Source organism: Lissotriton vulgaris, chromosome 4_1 (assembly GCF_964263255.1).
Source record: "Lissotriton vulgaris chromosome 4_1, aLisVul1.2, whole genome shotgun sequence".
In the NCBI taxonomy this organism is placed as follows: domain Eukaryota; kingdom Metazoa; phylum Chordata; class Amphibia; order Caudata; family Salamandridae; genus Lissotriton; species Lissotriton vulgaris.
Window position 1 is genome coordinate 52150820 of NC_141691.1, and position 23915 is coordinate 52174734.

Below are 23915 nucleotides of genomic sequence, written 5' to 3' on the forward strand. Positions count from 1 at the left end.
GTTCCAGCTCAGGTGTAGTGGAGGCTAGTGCTTGGATCCATGCTGCCGTGTCCAATTTTTGCCATGGGGGGGGGGGGTGGTGCTTGGGGAGGAGATCTATCTGGCGCTTCGTTTGAGAGTTGAAGCTTAAAAGGGATTAAGTGGTGGTCTGACCAAGGGATAGGGAGGGGTTTGTTCACTACTAGGCTCTGGAGGTTAGTAAATATGGGGTCCAACAAGTGGCCCTTAAAATGGGTGGGCTGATTGCATTTTAAGTGGATATTAACGGAGGCTAGATCTTCCTTAAGGTCCTCCGCTATTTTGTTTGTTGAGTCGTCGAAGTGGAGATTTAAATCTCCTAAGACCGTAAGTTGGGTGACAGACAAGCAAGAGAGGAGATGGTTTCCACTAGGGATTTGCAACAAAGACTTTGCTGTCCCGGGGGCTATAGACGAGGATCCCCGAGAGGGTTTTTGACGGGGATAAGTGGATGGAGAACCGGACATTTTCACAGTCCTGAATTGGGCTGTCCTTGAAGTGGCAGGACAGGTTATTTCTGTAGATAATCGCGAGTGGACAGATACAAGAAAGACAGTCACCCAGGCCCTCGTCAGCAGCAGGCTCGGCTACGGAAACACCCTCTAAGCGGGAGCCCCGACCAAGCTCATCAAACGACTACAACGCATCCAAAAAGCCTCGGCACGACTGATCCTCGACGTACCACGCCATGGCCACATCACCCCCACCTGAGAAACCTGCACTGGGTCCCCATCAACAAGAGGATATCCTTCAAGCTCCTCACCCACGCACACAAGACACTCCACAAGACCGGCCCGCCTACCTCAACAGACGGCTCTCCTTCTACATCCCCAACCGCCAGCTACACTCCGCCGACCTCTCACTCGCCACCGTCCCGCGCATCCGAAGAACAACCACCGGTGGAAGATCCTTCTCCCACCTCGCCGCCAAGACATGTAACACCCTGCCACTGAGCCTACGACTGACCCAAGACCTGCTGACCTTCAGGGGGATACTCAAGACCTGGCTGTTCGATCAGTAGCTGCCCCCCCTACCCTATAACACCACACAATTCACAACACACATCTACATTTAAAACAAATGTACCTCCATAATTAACATAACGAATTATCAATTAAATAAAAGCAACTTAAAACAGATAAAAATTAATTTACTCCCCAAAGGTTACCCCTATAAAACCAAAACCCACATACAAAATAAAAATAAACAATTACCATAAATATTATCAATTGATGAATTAATATTAATAATCAACTAAATGGTAATTAATTAAACAAGAAATTATTTTCCACCCTTTATCCCAATAAACACCACAACCCATACCTAAAAAGCATTACACAATTTCCCTAATAAATTTTACATTAATAAATAAATATCAATTAACAACTTATGAATTCATTTAAACAATGTAGTTCCCACCCTTTACCACTATAAACCCCACAACTTACATTTAAAATATGACACAATTGCCATATTTAAATGTAATTAATTAATTAGCATTGATTAACATACAATTATTAATTAATGATACATTAATTCATACCCTATTCCCCTACAAACCCCACCACCCCCTCCTTAAAAATGACACAATTAACATAATAAATTACCAATGAATTAATTAATAATGATTAACATCCAATTAATAAGTAATTAATGATTAAAGAATTCCCACAGTTAACACTATAAAATAAATATTTATAAATACAAAATATTAATACATTATAATTAAATTACTTACCACCTTATTCCCCTATAAACCCACAACCCACTTTTAAAAAATGGCAACATTTACATAATTGCCAATTAATTAATTAATTAATAATAATTAACACCCAATTAAAAAATAATTTCTAGTAAATTAAGTCCCACAATTAACACTATTAAATATAAATTAAATAAATTAAATAAAACATATTAATACATGTATTATAATTAAATTACTTCCTACCCTATTCCCCTATAAACCCACAACATGCTCCTAAAAAAGGACACAATTAACATAATTATCAATTCATTCATTAATAATAATTAACAACCAATTAATAATTAATAGTAAATTAATTCCCACAATTAACACTATAAAATCGAAATTAAATAAATACTAATACATAAAAAAAAGTTATTCATTATAATTAAAATACTTCCCACCCTATTCCCCTATAAACCCACAACCCGCTACAGAACTAAAAAATGCAAAATGTAATTAAAATAAAATTAATAACTACTAAACAATAAAGATATATATTAAAAAAGAAAAAGCAATTCTTACAAAAAAATAGATCACATACTTTTAAAATACATACTGAAATAAATAACAATAATTAAAACATCGATATTTTAAACAACCATATTTTTTGCAAACGATATTAATAACTTCAGTATTTCCAAAAATGATATTCCTTACCTGGAAGTCGATATTCTTGACCACGATATTCTTGCTGTCGATATTTCTGTATCACGATATTTCCAACTCAATATTTGTGCATGTCGACATTTCAAGCTCGATATTCTGTCTGTGCACCATACTAAGCCAGCCCCCTACAGTACACAAATGTTGTAGCGTGTTTTATGAGTGCGGTGCTAAAAAGAGAAGGGATGTCACCTCTATATCCCTAACACAGAGGTAAAGGACTTGAAAGCAGGTCTCCTCGCACACACATTGATATACAAACACAACTAAGAGTCATCTAATCGTCCTTATGTTGTCCAATCTTTTCTTTAATTGGATACGGTTTGCTCTGCCAGCCGACACGTGTTTCGTCAGTATTCAGCAATGTCCAATATAAGTGCCTGATTTGTAAACCTTGAAGGTGCAGACACCCTGGAATCAGGGTATGTAGTGGAAAGCAATCACAGGTTTCAATGCCCTATTGTTATAAACACGTTCTTAAATATGTCTTACAATATATTAACATGAATATTGCGACACGACAATTTAGGTAATTTTGATTAAATGTCTTTAGTAGGCCATTAACACTTTGTGGGATGCATATGGGTCTTAAGCTGTTCAATAGTTCATGCTAGGATCGAATATAGATCGCAGACGTCAAGTTGGCTGTGGTTCACCCTATACCCTCGTACTCAGAACCACCTCCTTCTTATCAAGACGTCGGTTAGATATGTGGGTATTGATGCACAATCATTTTATGAGAAGCACAACAACAGTTGTTTAATGATTAAATATACATTAAAATCACTAATACCTGCCACCTACAACTAAAAGAATAGTTTGGGTGTGATGCATGAGTCATATTTAATGTGATGTGGTGTCTGAATTGGCTCCAGAGACCTCAAAACTCTGTTGTAAGAAATGCAGAGAAAGAGCCACGTGGCAGGGCAGACCTGCGTGGTGAGGTAAAGAGCGGTGAGGACGCACCTTGGTCCCCGAGCACACTTTGCCAAGGAGAGGACCTTGGTGGGAAACAACCTTTGCAACGCAACTTTTACAACGCACTACCATTACAATAAAACTTTTACAATGCAACATCCATTACAACGCATGCCATTACAACGCAACCATTAAAACGCATTACACTACAACGCATACAACTACAACGCATGTCATTACAATGCAGTCATTACAACGCATATCATTACAACGCATAGCATTACAACACATAATACCCTTACACTATCCAACACTTACCCTACTATTGCACCCCCTGGAGTTAGAATAGTAATTTTTACCCCTACACTATCCAATTCTTACCCTACTGTTGCACCCCCTGGAGTGGGAATAGTATTTTTTACCCCTACACTATCGAACACTTACCCTACTGTTGCACCCCCTGGAGTTAGAATAGAAATTTTTACCCCTACACTATCCAATACTTACCTTACATGCAATGTAATGTTATGCGTTGTAATGGTATGCGTTGTAAAGGTAGTATGCGATGTAATGGAATGTGTTGTAAAGGTAGTTTTAAAAAAAAATTGTAATGGCATGCGTTGTAATAGAATGCATTGTAATGGATGTTGCATTGTAAAAAAATGTGTTGTAAAGGTATGCGTTGTAAAAGTATGCGTTGTAACGACATACATCCGACCTTGGTACCACACTCTGGGCACCCCCAGGCTTCCCTGTGTCTGACCTCATGCCTCAAACACGTGCTAGCAGACAGAGAAGGTGCCGTGCCAGGGTCCAAAGACATGGGTTTGCTGTCTCCCCCACAACCATCCAGGGATAACACTGGGGACGCAAACCTGCCAACTCCCACGGTGCTCTAGGGTGACCAACCGTCCGTAAATTTCATGGACTGTCCGCAATTTGGACCTCATGTCTGTTGTCCGTGAGGATCCTTTTTACGGACACCTTTTGTACGCAATTCTGGGCCTTGCAGGGAGCCGATGCTGCTACGTAATCCAGTTCATGAAAAGAAGCTGGTGAAAGAAGTTAAAGTTCTTTCACAGTCTCATCATTTTAGAACTGATGCATTTTCAACATTATATTCAAGGAAGCCATGGTTGCTGCTTTTTATTTTAGGCAACTAACATTCTTTGACAAAGCCAATAGTTCTGGCTTGTTGTAGGTGTAACGTTACTTGTTGTGTTATATATCGGGATAAAATGACAGAAGAGGCAAAGTACCAGTCGGGCAGCACACTATACTAAGCACAGATTTTTAGCTTAGGTGTTTTAAGCCACACCCTTAATTACACTCAACACCCCCTTTGGAGATACACCCCAGTTTCTTCATCTCACTTAAAAACCTGGAAACAGCACCATGTTACAGTCACAGTCATCTCACGTCCAGGCACTGTGCCTCATGCATGACTCATGACTTCCAAGGTTTCAGATGGCCCATGTGGAGGGGCATAGTGAACCCTCCCCTCCCCCCCCCCCCCCCTCCCCACCCCCCTCCCCACCCCACCCCTTGCTTTAGGAACTACAGCGAGGTGAAGTTCTTGATGGGCCTCTTCTGCCTGCAACTCTGCAGACAAAGGCTCAGCTCATAATTAATGTGAACAGGTGGGCGAGTGAGTAAGTGAATGGATGGATGGATGGCTGACCGGATTAGTGAAAAAGGTGAATGGATGAATGAAAGGGTGAATGGATGGACAATGAGAGGATAGATGAATGGATGGATGGATGGATGGATGGATGGATGGATGGATGGATGGATGGATGGATAAGTGAGTGGAAGGACGGATGAGAGAAAAGGTAAATAGATGGATGCATGGGTGGATGGGTAGATGGATGGGTAAAAGGGTGGATGGATGGATGAGTGAAAGGATGGATGGATGAGTGAAAGGATGGAAGATGGGTGGGTGAATGGGTGGATGAGGGGAAGGATGGATGAGTGAAAGGGTGGATGATGGGCAAGTGAATGGGTGGATGGGTGAGTGAAATGATAGATTGACGAATTGATAAGTGAAATGGTGAATGGATGGACGGATGAGTGAAAGGGTGGATGATGGACAAAAGGATGGATAGAAGAGTGAAGGAGTGCAAGGATGGGTGAGAAATGATAGATGGATGAGTGATAGGGTCAATGGATGGATTCATGAGTTGATGAGTAGATGGATGGGTGGGTGGATGGATGGATGGAAGGAAGGATGGCTAAGTGAAACGGTTGATGGAGAGAGAAGGGAAGATGGATGACTGAAAAGGTGAATGGGTGAATGGATGAGTAAGTGAAAGGATGGCTGTATGGGTGAAATGGTAAATGGCTGGATGGATGAGTGAATGGATGGATGGATGGGTGGAAGAGTGGATTGATGAGTGTACAGAAGGATAGGGTGAAAGGGTGGATGGATGGATAATGGATGGATGAGTGAAAGGTTGGAGAGAGGGATGGATGAGTGAAATGATGGATGGAAGGATACATGAGGGATAGGTTTGCAAATGGTTGAATATGTTTGGAAATGGATGGGCTTACTTACATCCTATTGCACGACCTCCTTTGATGTGTCTGTAAAACTCACCTTTTGTCTCGAAACTTTGTCCTGAATTTTTACACTCACCGTCCTGAATGTGCACCCATGCCAGTTGGGCACCCTACAGTGCTACCGTGTGACACAGGATGTGGGCTCTCATCACACTGTCACCTGGTGACTGCAAAAAGTGGGTTAGAACTGCCTACATCCATTAAGGGGTGTGGAAACACCCTAGGAAATTGGCACCAGCCTCAGCAAGCATTGTTCATGTTTTTAAAGGAGGCGTTTGGGGGCGTGTTCGGGGTGGGGGCAAAAGTTCCCCCTATGTACTTCTGGCAGGGGGCCTCACCCCCTCCAAGGGCCTGCCCCCTCCTCACACTGTGAGATTTTTGTTCAAGTTGGCAGGTCTGGTGACGCCGTGTGATCTTGGGCGAACCCCGTCCGTCTTCGCACGCAGGTGGCAGTTTGCGTGGGGTGCGAGGCCCGTGTCTGGACGTGGGCATGCGAAGGGAGAATGTCTGCCAGGAGTTAAAATCAGATTTGATATTAGTTGTTTTAATAATGGTGGTGTGGGGGACAGGAAACGACGGGGGTCGCTCTGTCTTCTAGACCTGTTTGTCTGACAGAAGCTGTGGGCAGAGGCGCGTCTCGTGGCCGCTCGCTCTTCCGTTCTCTGCCGGGGCCCTGGGGGGCGGTGGGGGTTTCCAGCACAGGAAGCCTTCACACCGGAAGGTTCACAGGATCGGCGTCTGTACTGAGAGGGAACTGCTGACATCTATAGCTCTCTTCCGTTGGGTGCCAAAGAGGCTCTGCCAGTCAGTTGGGTTGCCAGGCCTGGCACCAGCGAGGTGTTCAATCTCTGCAGGGTGAGAGACCCCCAGCTGACGGGCGACTGGCCCCTACCACGGGCGAGGGGCCCCTGTCACGAGTCAGGTGCCATCTGCAGGGAGGTGGCCCCTGCTTGGTGAACACCTCCACCCCAGCCATGGCACCGTGCGCTGCTGGCACAGCTGCGCGCACCGTGGGCACAAGGATGCACCTGGCTCATCTGCTTGTGGGATGGCAAGATGGCAGAACGTGGCTGCGTCTCCTCTTCGTCCTGGCATCGCTGCAGCTCGGCATCACCGGAGCGGCACAGACGCAGACAGGTCAGAGGGTGTCTGTGTGAAAGAAGCCTGGCACTGCCAGGCGTACTGACGACATCTTGCAACAACTTCTGCGCCTCCAGGGTCTATCAGGGCCTCTCTTTTCTTTCTTTCTTTCTTTCTTTCGTTTTTCTTTCTTTCTTTTGTTTTTCTTTTTCTTTCTTCCTTTCTTTCGTTTTTCTTTCTTTCTTTCTTTCTCTCTTTCTCTCTTTCTTTCTTTCTTTCTTTCTTTCTTTCTTTCTTTCTTTCTTTCTTTCTTTCTTTCTTTCTTTCTTTCTTTCTTTCTCTCTTTCTCTCTTTCTTTCTTTCTTTCTTTCTTTCTTTCTTTCTTTCTTTCTTTCTTTCTCTCTTTCTTTCTTTCTTTCTTTCTCTCTTCCTCATCTGTCAATCTTTCTCTCTTGTATCCATCCGTCTTCATTTCTTTCTTTCTTTCTTCCTTTTTTCGCTCCCAGGCCAGGGTTGTTATAAACTATGGTTGTGCTACTGTAGGGCCGTGTAGAGGTATTGGTGACCTTGTGACCTTGAACAAAGCATTGTCTCCTGGTAGGTTATTCCCCTTTGTATGTTCAAATATTTTAGCTTAGGACACTCTGATGACATCCAGCTGCTAACAAGGAGCTGCAGAGGGCGAGCCTGCCCCCCCCTTCTTTCCTGAACTCAGTTAAAGGTGCTCAGTCTCTCTCCATGTCCATGTGAAGCACCCCCCCCCCCCCCCCCCACCATCCCTGTAATTAGACTCGTTGCTTCGTCTTCGGGGTCTCACTTCCTGGCGTTTGTCATTCTTTGGTGAGAGCCACTGGCGGCCTCAATATTTCAACAGGTGCAGCACCGAGGCTGGGATTGCACAGTGCCTGCTGCACGCACATCCAGGTGCCTGCTGCACGCACATTCAGATGCCTGGTGCACACACTTTCAGGTGCCTGGTGCACACACTTTCAGGTGCCTGGTGCACACACTTTCAGGTGCCTCGTGCACACACTTTCAGGTGCCTGGTGCACGCACATTCAGGTGCCTGGTGCACACACTTTCAGGTGCCTGGTGCACACACTTTCAGGTGCCTGGTGCACACACTTTCAGGTGCCTCGTGCACACACTTTCAGGTGCCTGGTGCACGCACTTTCAGGTGCCTGGTGCATGCACATTCAGGCGCATGGTGCACACACATTGAGATGCCTGGTGCACGCACATTCAGAGGCTGGTGCACACACATTGAGATGCCTGGTGCACACTCTTTCAGGTGCCTGGTGCACGTACATTCAGATGCCTGGTGCACGCACATTCTGGTGCCTGGTGCACGCACATTCAGGCGCATGGTGCATGCACATCCAGATGCCTGGTGCACGCACATTCAGATGCCTGGTGCATGCACATTCAGGTGCCTGGTGCACACACTTTCAGGTGCCTGGTGCACACACTTTCAGGTGCCTGGTGCACGCACTTTCAGGTGCCTGGTGCATGCACATTCAGGCGCATGGTGCACGCACATTGAGATGCCTGGTGCACGCACACTCAAAGGCTGGTGCACATACATTGAGATGCCTGGTGCCCACACTTTCAGGTGCCTGGTGCACGTACATTCAGATGCCTGGTGCACGTACATTCAGATGCCTGGTGCACGTACATTCAGATGCCTGGTGCATGCACATCCAGAGATCTGGTGCACGCACATTCAGGTGCCTGCTGCACGCACATTCAGGTGCCTGGTGCACGCACATTCAGAGGCTGGTGCACATACATTGAGATGCCTGGTGCACACACTTTCAGGTGCCTGGCGCACGTACATTCAGATGCCTGGTGCACGCACATTCTGGTGCCTGGTGCACGCACATTCAGGCGCATGGTGCAGGCACATCCAGATGCCTGGTGCACGCACATTCAGATGCCTGGTGCACGCACATTCAAGTGCCTGGTGCACACCCATCCAGGTGCTTGGTGCACGCACATTCAGGTGCTTGGTGCACGCGCATTCAGGTGCCTGGTGTACACACATTCAGTGCCTGCCGCACGAGCAGTCAGGTGCCTGCCGCACGTACATTCAGTGGCTGCTGCACGCACATTCTGATGCCTGCTGCACTCATCTTCAGCTGCCTCCTGCACGCACAGTCAGTGCCCGCTGTACGCACGTTCAGATGCCCGCTGCAGGCACGTTCAATTGCTTGGTGCATGCACGTTCAGAAACCTGCTGCATGCACATTTAGCTGCCTGCTGCACGTACGTTCAGATGCCTGCTGCACGCACGTTCAGAGGCCTGCTGCACGCACGTTCAGTGCCTGATGCACGGACATTTAGTTGCCTAGTGCAAGCGCTTTCAGTGCCTGGTGTATGCACATTCAGATGCTTGCTACACGCACAATTAGATGCCTGCTGCATGTATTTTCAGATGCCTGGTGCACGCACATTCAGTGCCTAATGCACGGACATTTAGTTGCCTAGTGCACGCGCATTCAGATGCCTGGTGCACGCCCATCCAGGTGCTTGGTGCACGCACATTCAGGTGCCTGGTGCACGCACATTCAGATGCCTGGTGCACGCACATTCAGATGCCTGGTGCACACACATTCAGATGCCTGGTGCACGCACATTCTGGTGCCTGGTGCACGCACATTCAGATGCCTGGTGCACACCCATTCAGGTGCTTGGTGCACGCACATTCAGGTGCCTGGTGCACACCCATCCAGGTGCTTGGTGCACGCACATTCAGGTGCCTGGTGCACGCACATTCAGATGCCTGGTGCACGCACATTCAGATGCCTGGTGCACACACATTCAGATGCCTGGTGCACGCACATTCTGGTGCCTGGTGCGCGCACATTCAGATGCCTGGTGCACGCACATTCTGGTGCCTGGTGCACGCACATTCAGATGCCTGGTGCACGCACATTCTGGTGCCAGGTGCATGCACATTCATGTGCCTGGTTGTTAGACCTGGCACCATTGGCGTGGGTCTCTTTCCATTTTTGCTGTTGCCTCATGTGTTTTTGCTGGTGTTAGATGCTTTTGGCACTGTGCCACTGCTGTCCAGTGCCACAGTGCAAGTGCTACCTACTGTAAATTAATTTATTAATTGGTGATTCCATGATTGACTATTTGGTTTACTTGTCAGACCCTAGTATAGTGCACCAGGAGTGCCCAGGGCTTGTTAATCCAAATGCTGCTAGTGGGCTTGCAGCACTGGTTGTGCCACCCACAGAAGCAGCCTGTAAAGGTCTGTCTAAGGTCTGCCATTCCAGAGCCTGCGTGCAGTCTGGTACTGTCATGCTGACTGGGCAAGTGCACCCACTTGCCAGTCCCTAAACCTTCCCTTTTCTTCATATCAGACACCCTATGGTAGACCCAAGGGCAGGGTGCATTGTAAGTATAAGGTAGGTGTGTGTGGCATGGTATAATAGTGAATTACAGCCATTTTCGTTCTTCACTATTGCAAGGCTACCTGTTCTCCATAGGCCAGAATGGACAGTTAGATTATTACATTCTTATAATCCTAACTGATTCAGAGAACATGGTAGAAATTCGAGTTTAGTGTGCCTGAACTCAGAATGATAAAATACATCTTTTAGTGAAGTTGGTTTTAACATTCTGTGTCTGAAAATACCACTTTTAGAAAGTAGGTATTTTCTTGCCTAACCTTTCAAACCTGCCTCTGCTAGGTTGTGTATTCCCTCTCTGGAGTTTGTGAGTGACAGGGCTGGGGATTCCAGGAGACAGAATGAGTCAGCTCAGTGGTGAATAGAGAGATCTGAATCTAGATGGGTAGGAGGGGTTGCACCTGAACCTTAAATAGGGCTGTGCCTGCCTTCCACAATGCTGACTCCACCTCCTGGGGTGCGGCTGATGTCTCTGTCCTGCACAGTGAAAGGAAAGAAGGGGTCATGTCACAGAGTGCTCCAGAACTGGTTTGAACTGGACAAAGGCCCCTCCCCCTCAGAGAACAAAGGATTTTGGGGTGTATAAATATTGGGACCCTTATCCCAAGAAATTAGATCACGTTTAGACTACAAGAAGAAACCTTTACTGAGAAGAGGAACCTGAAGAAACTGAAGAGAGACTATCCCTAAACTATCCCTAAGCTGAAGTGCCGCATGGGGGATTGGCTTGCAGTGGTTGCCTGACTGCCAAAGGAAGGAGAAAGAAACGTTGTGTACTTTGCTTTCAACTTGTGAAGGATCTCCAAGGGCTTGGAATAGAGCTCAGGGACAACAGACTTCAACCCACAGCTCCCCAGAGTTCTTTGGAAGTTCCTGCTCCTGTTATGGGCCTTCTGAGGGACTGCGTGTTGCAAGGAGCTGGAAGCGCGACTCAACGAATAAGAAGTGTGTCGCTGTCGCTGCTGCTGCAGTCGCATCATAAATGTCCCGCTGTAGCTGTTATATTGCACCACATCGAGAGAAGCATCTCGCAACGAAGAGGAAGCGTGTCGCCGTTGCTGCTGCTGTCGTCGCAACTCCGAAGGAGGGTGTCGCCACTGTAGCTGTCGTATTGCACATCGTCAGGAGAAGAGTCTCGCAATGAAGGAGAAGCGTGTCGCCATCACTGTTGCTGCCGTTGCATCGTGGATGTCGGCGCTGTAGCTGTCGTATTGCACCGCATCGAGAAAAGCGCCTCGCATCCCCGGAGAAGCGCGCCGCCAGCGGAGCTGCTGCCGTCGCATAGTGGATGTTGGCGCTGTAGTTGTCGCATTGTGCGGAAGCTCCTTGCAACGTTGGAGAAGAGTGCCGCAGCCAAGGCTGTTGCCGAGAAGCGCGCCTCATCTGGAAGACCTTCACGTCTTTATTTCTTTGCACCGTAACTTTGCCGTATTTCCATCGCTGCAACATTACTTGTTGTGGAAGCGCAACGCATTGTAAGGTACATTGACGCAAAGTGTCGCATCTTAAGAACTGAACTGAACTAAGCTAAAACTACCATTTTTAAGTATAGTATTGTGGATTTTTGTCGTTTGTGGGCTTGTGTTAAGTCTATGTAAAGAATACTTCTTTTTGATATAAACCTTGTGTGGTGTCCATTTGTAGTGTTGTCACTGGATTACTCTATGTGGTCACAAATGCTTTACACACTGCCTCTGAGATAAGCCTGTCTGCTCGTGCCAAGCTACCAAGGGGGTGAGCAGGGGTTATTTTAGGAGTGCACCCCCTTACCCTAGCTAGACGCAAGAGTCCCTATTTGTCACAAGTACCTCCGGTGCCAACTAGAGACTCCCAAAAGCTAACACTGGTGCACGCACATTCAGGTGCCTGCTACACGCACAATCAGAGGCCTGCTGAATGTATTTTCATATGCCTGCTGCACGCACATTCAGTGCCTGATACATGGACATTTAGCTGTCTAGTGAACGCACATTCAAGTGCCTGGTGTATGCAAATTTAGATGCCTGCTGCCCGCACCATCAGATGCCTGCTGCATGTTTTTTCAGATGCATGGCGCACGCACATCCATTTGCCTGCCGCACGCACATTCAGATGCCTGGCGTACATAGATTTAGATGCCCGCTGCACACACCTTCTGAACCTTTTCGAGGCGGTTGCCACCAGGCTGCCTGTATAATGCAGCATTACTTATGCTGTGACGCGGCTGCTCCAACTAACAGCGACATTGAGGTACTCCTCATTAAGTGGGACTTTCAGGATGCTGATGTGCAAGGGAGGAGCCAGAAAATTAAAATACCCCCCACTTAGAACCAAAGCTCTGATGGCACCAAGCAAGGGTAGCAGGTGAGCCTGGCCCTCCCCTGAAGAGCTCCCTTGTAGCCTCTATCCTGGCATCAATACATTCATCCTTTCACTCTTCCATCCGCACACTAAGGACCACCATTTCCTCTTTGCATTCTGTCATCCGTTCATTCTTTCAGTCTTTCACCATTCCATCCATCCATCCACCCTTTTACACATCCATGCGCCTATCTTTTCACCCATGCATCCTTTCACCCACTCACCCACCCAAGCAACTTTCCATCCACCCAGGCATCCTTTCACCCACCCACCCATCCTTTCACCCACACATCCTTTGACCATTTCACCCATCCTTTCACTCATTCATCCTTTCACCCATTCTTTCACTCATCCACCCTTTAACCCATCTTTTCACTCACACACTCTTTGTTTCACCTATCCTTTTTCCCACACACAAATCCTTTAACGCACACCAACACATCCTTTCATCCACCCAACATTTCACCCATCCTTTCACCTACTGAGTATTCCTTTTACCTATCCACTCTTTCACCAATTCCTCCACCCTTGTATCCTTTCGCCCATCCACCCTTTCACCCATCCTTTCACTCAACGAAGCATCCTTTCACCCATCCACCCTTTCACCCAAGCTTTCCCCCACAAACGCATTTTTTCTACCACCCATCCTTTCTCCCACCCTGCATCCTTTTATCCATCCACACTTTCACCCATCTATACATCTTTTCATCCACCGACCAATTCACACATCATTTCACCCACCCACGCACCCTTTCACTCATTCTTCCTTTTAACCTTCAACCCTTCTTTCCCTTTTTTATCAACCCATCTTTCTTTAGTTAATTATAAGCTTTTGTCAGCCAAGTTGCAGGCAGAAGAGGCAGATAAAAAAACCCTCCACGCTGTAGCTTGTGAAGTGGGGGTTCAGGACGCTCCTGCTGACGTGGAACATCACCTCCGTGAGGGCAGTGTCAGAACTTGGCAAATTCGCTCAGTCATCCACCCATAGAGGCCCCTCAGTCAGTTAACCACCCACTCCAGAGATCTGTCTCTAACCTGATGCTTTAATAGTACGCAGGGCACAAGTCGGGGGCACACGCGGGTAGACGGCGTCCACCCACTATTTTCCCTGGGTGGACGCTGTCCACCCTGCCAAGAAGTTGTGGGGTGGGGACGCTTTAAGCAGCGCCTGCACATTGTCGGCTTTCATTCTGAGCAGCAGCGCGGCGGAGAGCGGGGTGAAGGGGTGGAGTGGGGAAGAGGCGGGGTGGGGCTTGTTTTTTTAATTTTAAATGGACCTTAAACAAAGACTGACGTCAAGGGGCCATCAGCCCTCCTTTTGTTCATCATGGCTGTAAGCTCTCTGGAGCTTCACAACTAAGATGCAAATGTAATGGAGGGGAAACAGGAGCACACAGCTTGACGTCACTTCACAAGGGACCCTGTAAATATGAGCTTTGCATGCACTGTAAGATTGTCAGATGTGTGGGGCTGTTCCAGTATTTACACAAATACCAATTTCATTATCACTGCTTTATTTTATTTCTTTTATAGTACTTCTGAGCCCAATGCAGGAGTCAGAGCATTTTACATCATACATACACGTTGACAATAAATCATATGTGTGTAAATCAATGTACAAGATGTGTTACATAGGACTCTTAAAACCTAGACTGCAGTGTCAACATTATCGGCGCCATCTTGCCCCCTTTTCGAGCCCATTCGTGCGCGTAAGCGGCAGCCATTTTAAATACCATGGCCTCTCTGCCCATCGCCGACAGCCAGCGCGTCTCTCTCTCTCTCTCCTAACCTCGCAAGCATCCCCCGCGCGCTGACAGCCCCCGCTCCCACATGCCTTGGGCCATAAACCCCTCTTCAGCACAACTCTGCCTTGGAACCCCATCCTGTTCCCAGCTCAACACCTCCCTTCATTCCTTTCATGATCCCGGGTCCTTTGATAAACCCCCTTTCCTCTGTGCCCGTTTGTCTTACTCGTTCCCAGGCCGCCACCTGGCCCTGCGGATGCTGTTTATTGCCCCCCCATACAGTAGGAAGCTTCTCCCATCAAAGGATCCACAACTGATCAAAGCCCCCACCCCATGAGATCCGATCAACCACATACATTCCGTGAATCGGCGGAATGTCCAGCTGCGCGACAATCATCACCTGTTGTGACCGGGGTGGGGACTTCCACTGTAAATGTGTGTGGGAAAGGGCCTGAAGCGGGGATTCCGAGGATGTCCTTTCATACTTCAAAGCATTTGCAGGAATGTGCCACATGCAATAAACTGTAATAAAGATCATAAACCTGTGTATAAGAGGCCAGGCCTCAGAGATGCGGTTAGAGCACCTCGAGAAGATACCCTGTTGTCTGATTTGATGTGTTCTGCTCCGTCGGAATAAAACTTCTGTTTCCTGCCTTCCAGTCTCCAGTGCCTGCCTCTTTGATTGATAACTTGAATGGTAATAGAGGCGGTTAACGCCGGGCAAGTCTGAAAAAGGTCATCGGCCCTACCTTTTTCCACAGGACTGTGTGGGTTACAAGGTGTAGGAGTCACATGTCCTTCAGAGCTCACTGTGCTATACTAGAAGGATTACAATGTATGACCTGCGAGTAACATAAGGATCTCTGTGTTAAAAGCATTAACCCACTTACCCATCAACACAAAATAAAAATCTGTCATCTGCCTGTTACATAATGTGCTTTGCAGGAGACACATTAACCCAGAATGCTACTTTGATTCAAAACTGGGACTAGACAAAACACAGATCTCTACAGCAAATGACTTAAGCACCAGAGTTATTTCACCATTATTATTACTCCCTGAGAGTTACAGGCACACAAAGCTCTCTGCAGCAGGTGCCTTAACCCCAGAAGATATTTTTAAATGCAGACTTTGCAACAAATTAAGCAGGTCAGATTTATTGGCAGGCGTCTCCTTGTTTCAATTTCTAAGTGGCAGAGTTAAAAATATATATACATAAATGAGGTCCAGTTTTTCTGTCGGGGTTGTGCCACTTTTTGGCAAAACCGAAACGTAAAATCTCATTTGTTAAATCTGCCCTCAAATGTACTTCTTATAGACCTGCTAAACATATACTTGAGCTCTTAAGATTTGAAGTAACTTCTTGTGATGTCAATTTCTTTGAGATTATGGGTTGTATTGCCTCTTCCTGGTATGTCACTTCCTGTCATGTAACTTGCTATGTCACGCACAGTGATATCACACACTGTGATGTCACTTGCACACTGTCTAACTTGGTTAGCTCCCAACCACTTCTTTTTTAGGACTCGTGCCCTGATTGCTCGTGAGCCTCGTGTTCTGTGAGCGATGGAAGCTTGGACCGGGCTGCCCTGCTGAGTCTGTTCAGCCGGGTATTGAGGACAGCACGTGCTGCATTGTGTGACAGGGAAGCTTGCTTTACTGCCATCATGCTGTCCCTGTGCTGTGATAAAGCAAAGCTTGCACTGCTGCGGCCTGATTTGTACGTGTCGTGTCGTGTGAAGGGCAAAGCTTGTGTGGCTATTGACCCTATATCTGTCCTCTGATGGTGGAGAAGTGTGGCTCACTGGTTAGAAGCGGCAGAACCTGAAGTAGAGATCAGGCCCGGGGTTCAATTCCCGACGCAGCAGGGTCTTGGGTTCAATGTCCGCGGACTCGATAATTCTCGCTTCGGCGCCTTCTCTAATCATGAGCCCCACGCTGCAACTCTGGGCAATAGCTTGCTTAATCTCCACAACGGCCCCCACCAGCGCTGGGATGCCTGGCTCCGCCCCTCTCAGGGAGAGCCTGGAAGGGTTCCACAGCCTAAGCGCTGAGATACCCTTATGGGTGATTCAGCGCTATATAAATCAATAACTATAACTAACTATAACTATGGAAGGAAGCTGGCAATGTTTCTGCCCAAAGCGTACCTGTGCCCTGATGCTGCATTTCCACTGCTGAATGAAGGTGTTTCCATTGCTTGTAAGAAGGAAGGATCAAATGCACCTGCATTGCCTGCCCTGTGAACAGGGACTCTTCAACACTGTTTGATATGAGATACTTCTAGTCCTGAGCACGTTCCTGTCTGACAGGGGCATAATGTGAGAGCCGAAACATGTTGACAGGAAAGACAAGCCGGGTATATTACTCTATCCTCTACATTAATCTTGTGGCAGGAGGACACCTGTGAACAGTATTAGCTCACCAACTCTCAGTTCTAATGTAGGTCTGCAAGTGTAACAAAGGGAGAACATACATTTTGATTTACAGGACGACACCTTACGAAAACTCAAACCCATACCTGGGAGAGCGTACAACCGATGAACAGGAGCACTCTTGGGTGCTCACAGAGCCTGATGTGGAACCCCGATGACCCGTCCCACTCCAGGCAGATCGCGTTCCATCATCATGTATAAGTAGATGACTGAACAGTAATTCTGTTCGAAGTTTCACTCTTTCCTCCTGGTGCGTTGAGCTTCTTGTATGTTTACGGAGAGTGTACAACAGTTCCTAACTCCTGTCACTGCCTCTTTAGTGTGTCAGCTGCCTGTGTTGTACCTGTCCTGTGTGTGTGAGAGAACTGGTTGATGTTTCACCTGCCGCTGTCTCCTGCCCTTTACCTATTCTTTGTGTTAGGGAGAGCGGTGTCGCTGGTCTCCATGTTGTACCTTTGCTGTGTCGTGAGCGGTGCCGCTGCTGTCCATGTTGTGCCTTTGCTGTGTTGTGAGCTGTGTCGCTGCTGTCCATGTTGTACCTTTGCTGTGTCGTGAGCGGTGCCGCTGCTGTCCTTGTTGTACCTTTGCTGTGTTGTGAGCGGTGTCGCTGCTGTCCTTGTTGTGCCTTTGCTGTGTTGTGAGCGGTGTCGCTGCTGTCCTTGTTGTACCTTTGCTGTGTTGTGAGCGGTGTCGCTGCTGGCCTTGTTGTACCTTTGTTGTGTTGTGAGCGGTGTCGTTGGTGTCCTTGTTGTGCCTTTGCTGTGTTGTGAGCGGTGTCGCTGCTGTCCTTGTTGTGCCTTTGCTGTGTTGTGAGCGGTGTCGCTGCTGTCCTTGTTGTGCCTTTGCTGTGTTGTGAGCGGTGTCGCTGCTGTCCTTGTTGTACCTTTGCTGTGTTGTGAGCGGTGTCGCTGCTGTCCTTGTTGTACCTTCGCTGTGTCGTGAGCGGTGCCGCTGCTGTCCATGTTGTGCCTTTGCTGTGTTGTGAGCGGTGCCGCTGCTGTCCATGTTGTGCCTTTGCTGTGTTGTGATCGGTGCCGCTGCTGTCCATGTTGTGCCTTTGCTGTGTTGTGAGCGGTGTCATTGCTGTCCTTGATTGTACCTTTGCTGTGTCGTGAGCGGTGCCGCTGCTGTCCATGTTGTGCCTTTGCTGTGTTGTGAGCTGTGTCGCTGCTGTCCATGTTGTACCTTTGCTGTGTCGTGAGCGGTGTCGCTGCTGTCCATGTACGTTTGCTGTGTTGTGAGCTGGGTCGCTGCTGTCCATGTTGTACCTTTTCTGTGTCGTGAGCGGTGCCGCTGCTGTCCATGTTGTACCTTTGCTGTGTCGTGAGCGGTGTCGCTGCTGTCCATGTACGTTTGCTGTGTTGTGAGCTGTGTCGCTGCTGTCCATGTTGTACCTTTGCTGTGTCGTGAGCGGTGCCGCTGCTGTCCTTGTTGTGCCTTTGCTGTGTTGTGAGCGGTGTCGCTGCTGTTCATGTTGTGCCTTTGCTGTGTTGTGAGGTTCAGTATAAAACTTTCCACTGCACAAACAGCTATGCATTGTGTCCTACCAGTGCTGCCTTTAATGCATGAAGTGAATGGAGTGAACCCTCAGAAAAGACACAATCAGAGTTTAGTTTGGGTTTTATGCAACTTTGTAGCATTTTAAAACATACCTCATCTCTTGTGTAACACCCTCGGTCAGTTGTAGCATTTTAACCAACAGCACTTTGTATCTGGGGCTTCGAACCCATAAAGTGTAAAATCCAAACTACAAAGCGATCCCGACTGAATGCTGTTGGCTGAAGAGCAAGGACGGCCCTGCCACAGTGAACTGGGCAGACGCGCGAAACACAAAATAGTGTTGTGTTGCCGACTGTCTGCCTTGTTTCTTGAGGGTTGAACAGTCCAGTGGGTGAGAGCGCAGAATGAGCCATTTAAAGGGAAATCAGAACATCTCACTGGCAATGCACTAACATTATCACTCCTTATCACTTCTTGGAAAGTGAACATGGCCTGCTAGAAAAAAAACAATATTACTCAGAACCATCCGCCCGATTCATCAAACAAAATTGCGCTCGCAAAGGGCCAGATTCTGAGAATCTGGCCCTTTGCGAGTGCGATTTTTGCATTTGGGATTCAGCATCCCAAATGCAAAAATCGCTAATTGCGATCTCGCAATTTTGCGAGGAATTACATTTAAGGAATCTCTATTTGAGATTCCTTAAATGCAATTCATCATCCAATTTTTTTTTGCGAATTCGCAATTTCTGGCCGCAATTTACCGCGAGGTCAGACCTCGTGGTAAATTGCGAAAACTCAGAAAAATGCATTTAAATGCATTTTTATGAGTTGCATGTTACACACAGACATGTCCTTTGGACATATGTGTGTGCAACACCTGTGTAAAATTTCATTTGAGGGGTGCTACAGGGTGTCCTTTGGATACCCCTGGCACCCTTCAAATCGCTGTCTTATTTGCGATTAGCAAATTGCTAATCGCAAATAAGGAATATGTAGGAATCGCAATTCTTCATGCAATTTCTACATGAATCCCATTTTGCGAGTCCTTAATAGCGATTCGCTATGAATCGCTATTAGGGGCTCGCAAAACGGGAGAATGATGAATCAGGCTATAAGTGAGCAGAACACATATATTTTAGATATGTATGTGGTGGTATTTTATAGAGCGTGCCTAGCCAGCGAGCACAGCAATGCTGCAGAGGGAGGAAGGAAGAGGAGAAAAGGGTACTTTCTTTAAGAGTGTTTACTGGGAGGGGGACGGGCCTTATCTTATCTTATGCAAATGTATACAGCGCATAGCTACCCGAGGCTTCCCAGTGCTAAGTGAGTCGAGTGTGCACCCCAATCGTCTAGCGCTGGAGTTCAAGTTAAACTAGTGAGTGTGGGGTCCTGTTTTGATCACCTTCCTGAACGCAGTCGCCTCAGGCTCCATTCCTAATCCCCTTGGCAAGATCAGAGAACCCCCAGCCACCCCACCTTGATCCGTGAGCGCGAGGCACCCTCAATATACCTACGCTCGAGTACCCTGAACTCCTTTTGGGATCAGAGGCTGATAGAAGAGCTTTTATCAGTGGAGGACCCCATGACCCACACTCCTGTGAACCATGCAGGGTGTCTCAACAAGTGTGTGGGTGTGAAGCACTACCCCTGTATGTGTGCACTCTGCCCCCACCCCTCTTCCGTCTGGGTGCTCTTTGCTACTTGAACAGTGATACCAAAGGCCGGAGGGTGGTGTGGCTGTACCCAGGTGACACCCACGCTAGTGCCAAGCTCAGCACTTTGATGTGGTCTATGGTGCGTGTCACATGCCAGAGTCAGAGTGACACGTGTCACATGCCAGAGTCAGAGTGACACGTGTCACATGCCAGAGGCAGTGACACGTATCAAATGCCAGAGGCAGTGACACGTGTCAAATGCCAGAGGCAGTGACACGTGTCAAATGCCAGAGGCAGTGACACGTGTCAAATGCCAGAGTCAGAGTGACATGTGTCACAGCCCAGAGTCAGAGTGACACGTGTCACATGCCAGAGGCAGTGACATGTGTCACATGCTTGAGTCAGAGTGACACGTGTCACATGTTTGAGTTAGAGTGACACGTGTCACATGCTTGAGTCAGAGTGACACGTGTCACATGCTTGAGTCAGAGTGACATGTGTCACATGCCAGAGTCAGAGTGACATGTGTCACATGCCAGAGTCAGAGTGACACGTGTCACATGCTTGAGTCAGAGTGACACGTGTCACATGCTTGAGTCAGAGTGACATGTGTCACATGCCAGAGTCAGAGTGACATGTGTCACATGCCAGAGTCAGAGTGACACGTGTCACATGCCAGAGTCAGAGTGACACGTGTCACATGCCAGAGTCAGAGTGACACGTGTCAAATGCCAGAGTGACACGTGTCACATGCCAGAGGCAGTGACACGTGTCACATGATTGAGTCAGAGTGACACGTGTCACATGTTTGAGTCAGAGTGACACGTGTCAAATGCTTGAGTCAGAGTGACACGTGCCACATGCTTGAGTCAAAGTGACACGTGTCACATGCAAGAGTCAGAGTTACATGTGCCACATGCCAGAGTCAGAGTGATACCTGTTACATGCCAGGAATGGGTTTCTACCCCCACTGTGCTGCGTTCCATTTGGACTTTGGTAATGGCACAGAGAGCCTGCTTTTCAGTGGAAGATGTTTCCCGCAGAAACACTCAATGCAACTTTATATCCTTCTGCATTTTACACTTTTAAATATTCTTCATTCTCTTTATCCTTTTATTGAATCCTCATTCCCTTTACTCTTTTATATAATCCTCAATCTCTTTAAATTCACATGCTCCTCAATATTGCTACTTTTCGAATACTTCTCAATCTCTCGATCCCGGCATTGACTCGCTCCAACCTCATCCCCTGCTAGATCCTGTCTTGCTGCCCCCCTCACAGGTGTGTTTTTGCCTTTAAAAATATTGATATTTATCCTTTTTGGAGGGTCCAGCGGGGGAACTTTGGTATTGGGCTTTCTCTTTGATGTGCTTTGAGCATATCCATTTTTTAATATACCTCTCCGAGATTGTGGTCCAACATCTTTCATAAATCAGAAGCAAAAAATGGCCAACATGTCATGACGTGCATGTGCGTATATGTCATCGCACCTCAGCAACTTTTTTTAGTTTTTGTCGTTTCTGTTCCAGGTGAGCAAGTAAGCATATTTTTTCGCTTTGCAAAACAGATCTGCATTTGCAAAAAGCATTGGCAAAGTGATAAGGTCAAGTGACGTCATTGAAACATGAGTCCTGTCGGGTACACCCCAGCTCTGGAGCACACGAATGACCACGCCACACATGGAACTCTGTAACACACGCCTTTTGTTTTCAGCATGCAACCGTTAACTGAATGCAATACGTCATCATCTTTATTGACCACACCCAGATTCATGCAAATATCTTCCAACTGATTACGTAACTTTGTAAGGGGCCTGCCGTGTAACCCAAGGGTCCTACTGCACATGATCACGTGACACTACAAGACCTACCGGCTCTGCAAAGCCGTCCTGCCTTGCGAGCTGCGCGGTCTGCGACGAGGCCCAACATGCTTCAGCAACAAGACATCAAAGGTCTTCCGGGGAAGGTGTTGTTTCCTCTCCTGCCACAGGACAGGAAATAGAGCTTGTTTTTTCAAAGCTGGTCTACCATCAACCAAGATGCTCTTTCATTGTTAATTGTGTCAAGGGTTGCGTTGGTGCCTCATTAAAACACAGAACCCGACCACGACAACACACACTTAAGCAACTTGTGCTTTCATCCTGTCCCTCCCATGACTCGTTCGGTCCGGTGTGAATCTGAGTGTCGCTGTGTAATAGCGGGCTTCGCTCGCGTTCACTCTCACGCGGGTTTGGCTCGTGGGGTTTGGCTCGTGAGTTCGACTCGCGTCTATATCACGAGCCAAAGCCCGAGGCTAACATTGTTTTCTTTTAAAGTTGTATTCACGAGCCACGGCCCGTGCCTACTGTATTATAACATGTTGTGATTTAAATACTCTCCTCGCGCACGGTCGGCTGTGTCTTCCCGTTTGCCATTGTAACCACCGGCTTAACGGAGACCAGACGTCCATGACAGGTGGAGTCAACTACTCATGGAATAAACTTCACTTACCGGAATCCTCCGCCTCTCTCTCATTTATAACATATTTTGGCGACAAGACGGAGACTCCACCTCACCCACGCTGATTTTTCCCCTGATTCAGCACCTCGTCAATCACAAGCTTTTCCATTGGACGGTCGAACCTCTTGGTTTTCCAATCAACAGAGCTGCCTCTACAACTTTCTTCAACCGGCAACTCTTATTGGACGGTGGCAATCTTCTTCAACACGATCAACCTCATTGGATATCCTTTCATACAACTTTATTGAGGTATCGTGCGAAGACTGTTTACAAGACGCAACCACAAGGTACTGTGTTGATCTTAAATGTTTCTTTGTTGTGCGCACCTTCAACGATACGCACGTTGTAATTGAAAACATTGCGTCTCACTTCAGCGACACGCACGCTTTCGACTTACAGCGCATTTGTCATTTAAATAATTTATTTTAAAGATCCGAACTTTGCGTGTCATTTTCAACGATACGCACGTTATTGTTGGACCAACATGTAAACATTGCGTATCATTTCAGCGATACGCACGCTTCCAACAGATAATCACAGGATATTTACAAGGTTGTGCACGGCGTATCTTTACAGCGATACGCACGCTTTTCAATTGTTGAAATTGCATATTTACAACGCTATAAACGTTATTGGAAACATTTATTTCATTATTTAAACGACTTTTCCACATCTTAAACCGCAAATACTCATTTTAAAAATGACATATTGTTATTGCTAAGGTTATTGTGATTTTAGATTTATAAACCCCACTCATATTTCTGCATTGATATTTAACATGGCTAATAACCAGTGGCATCAGATTACTCAACCTCCACCTTTCTTGAGCAAACCAGGCACTCCAGACATAATTTGGTCCGAGTGGTTCGGGTTGTTCGAGAATCATTTAATTGCTATTGATGCCACTGAGTATTCTGATAAAAGAAAATTCGCTATTCTTTTCGGTTGTTTAGGACAAGCTGGTCAACGAATCTTTAAGAGTATTGTTCCCATAGCACCACCTATTTCACTAGATGAAAGTGGAGACAACCTTTGGAACGTTTACATTGAAGCCATTGCAAGATTAAAAAAACAATTTTGTGATGAACCTAACATTATGTTAGAAAGGCACAACTTCTATGCCAGGAAACAAAATGAGGACGAGAAGGTGGAAGAGTACATCGCTGCACTCAGAGTTTTAGCAATCACTTGCAATTTCGAACCTTCTCCTGATAAATTTATAAGAGACCAGTTCGTATTTAATTGCGCATCAAGGAAGATTAAACAGAGAATTCTGGGATGCAAGAACCCATCTTTAAGTGAAGTCATAGACCTTGCTCTTAGCATTGAACGTTCTAC

The 23915-nt window shown here is 47.0% G+C and overlaps 1 protein-coding gene across 1 annotated transcript in view; it reads left to right on the plus strand.

Moving 5' to 3' along the window:
• Positions 1-6616: 6616 nt before the first annotated feature.
• The window catches only part of IL2RG (interleukin 2 receptor subunit gamma), a 185760-nt gene continuing 168461 nt past the window's right edge, over positions 6617-23915 (plus strand). Inside the window, exon 1 of the mRNA XM_086918287.1 lies at positions 6617-7042. Within this exon, the coding sequence (XP_086774413.1) occupies positions 6880-7042 (163 nt within the window). The 5' untranslated portion in view covers positions 6617-6879. The remainder of the gene's footprint in view (positions 7043-23915) is intronic.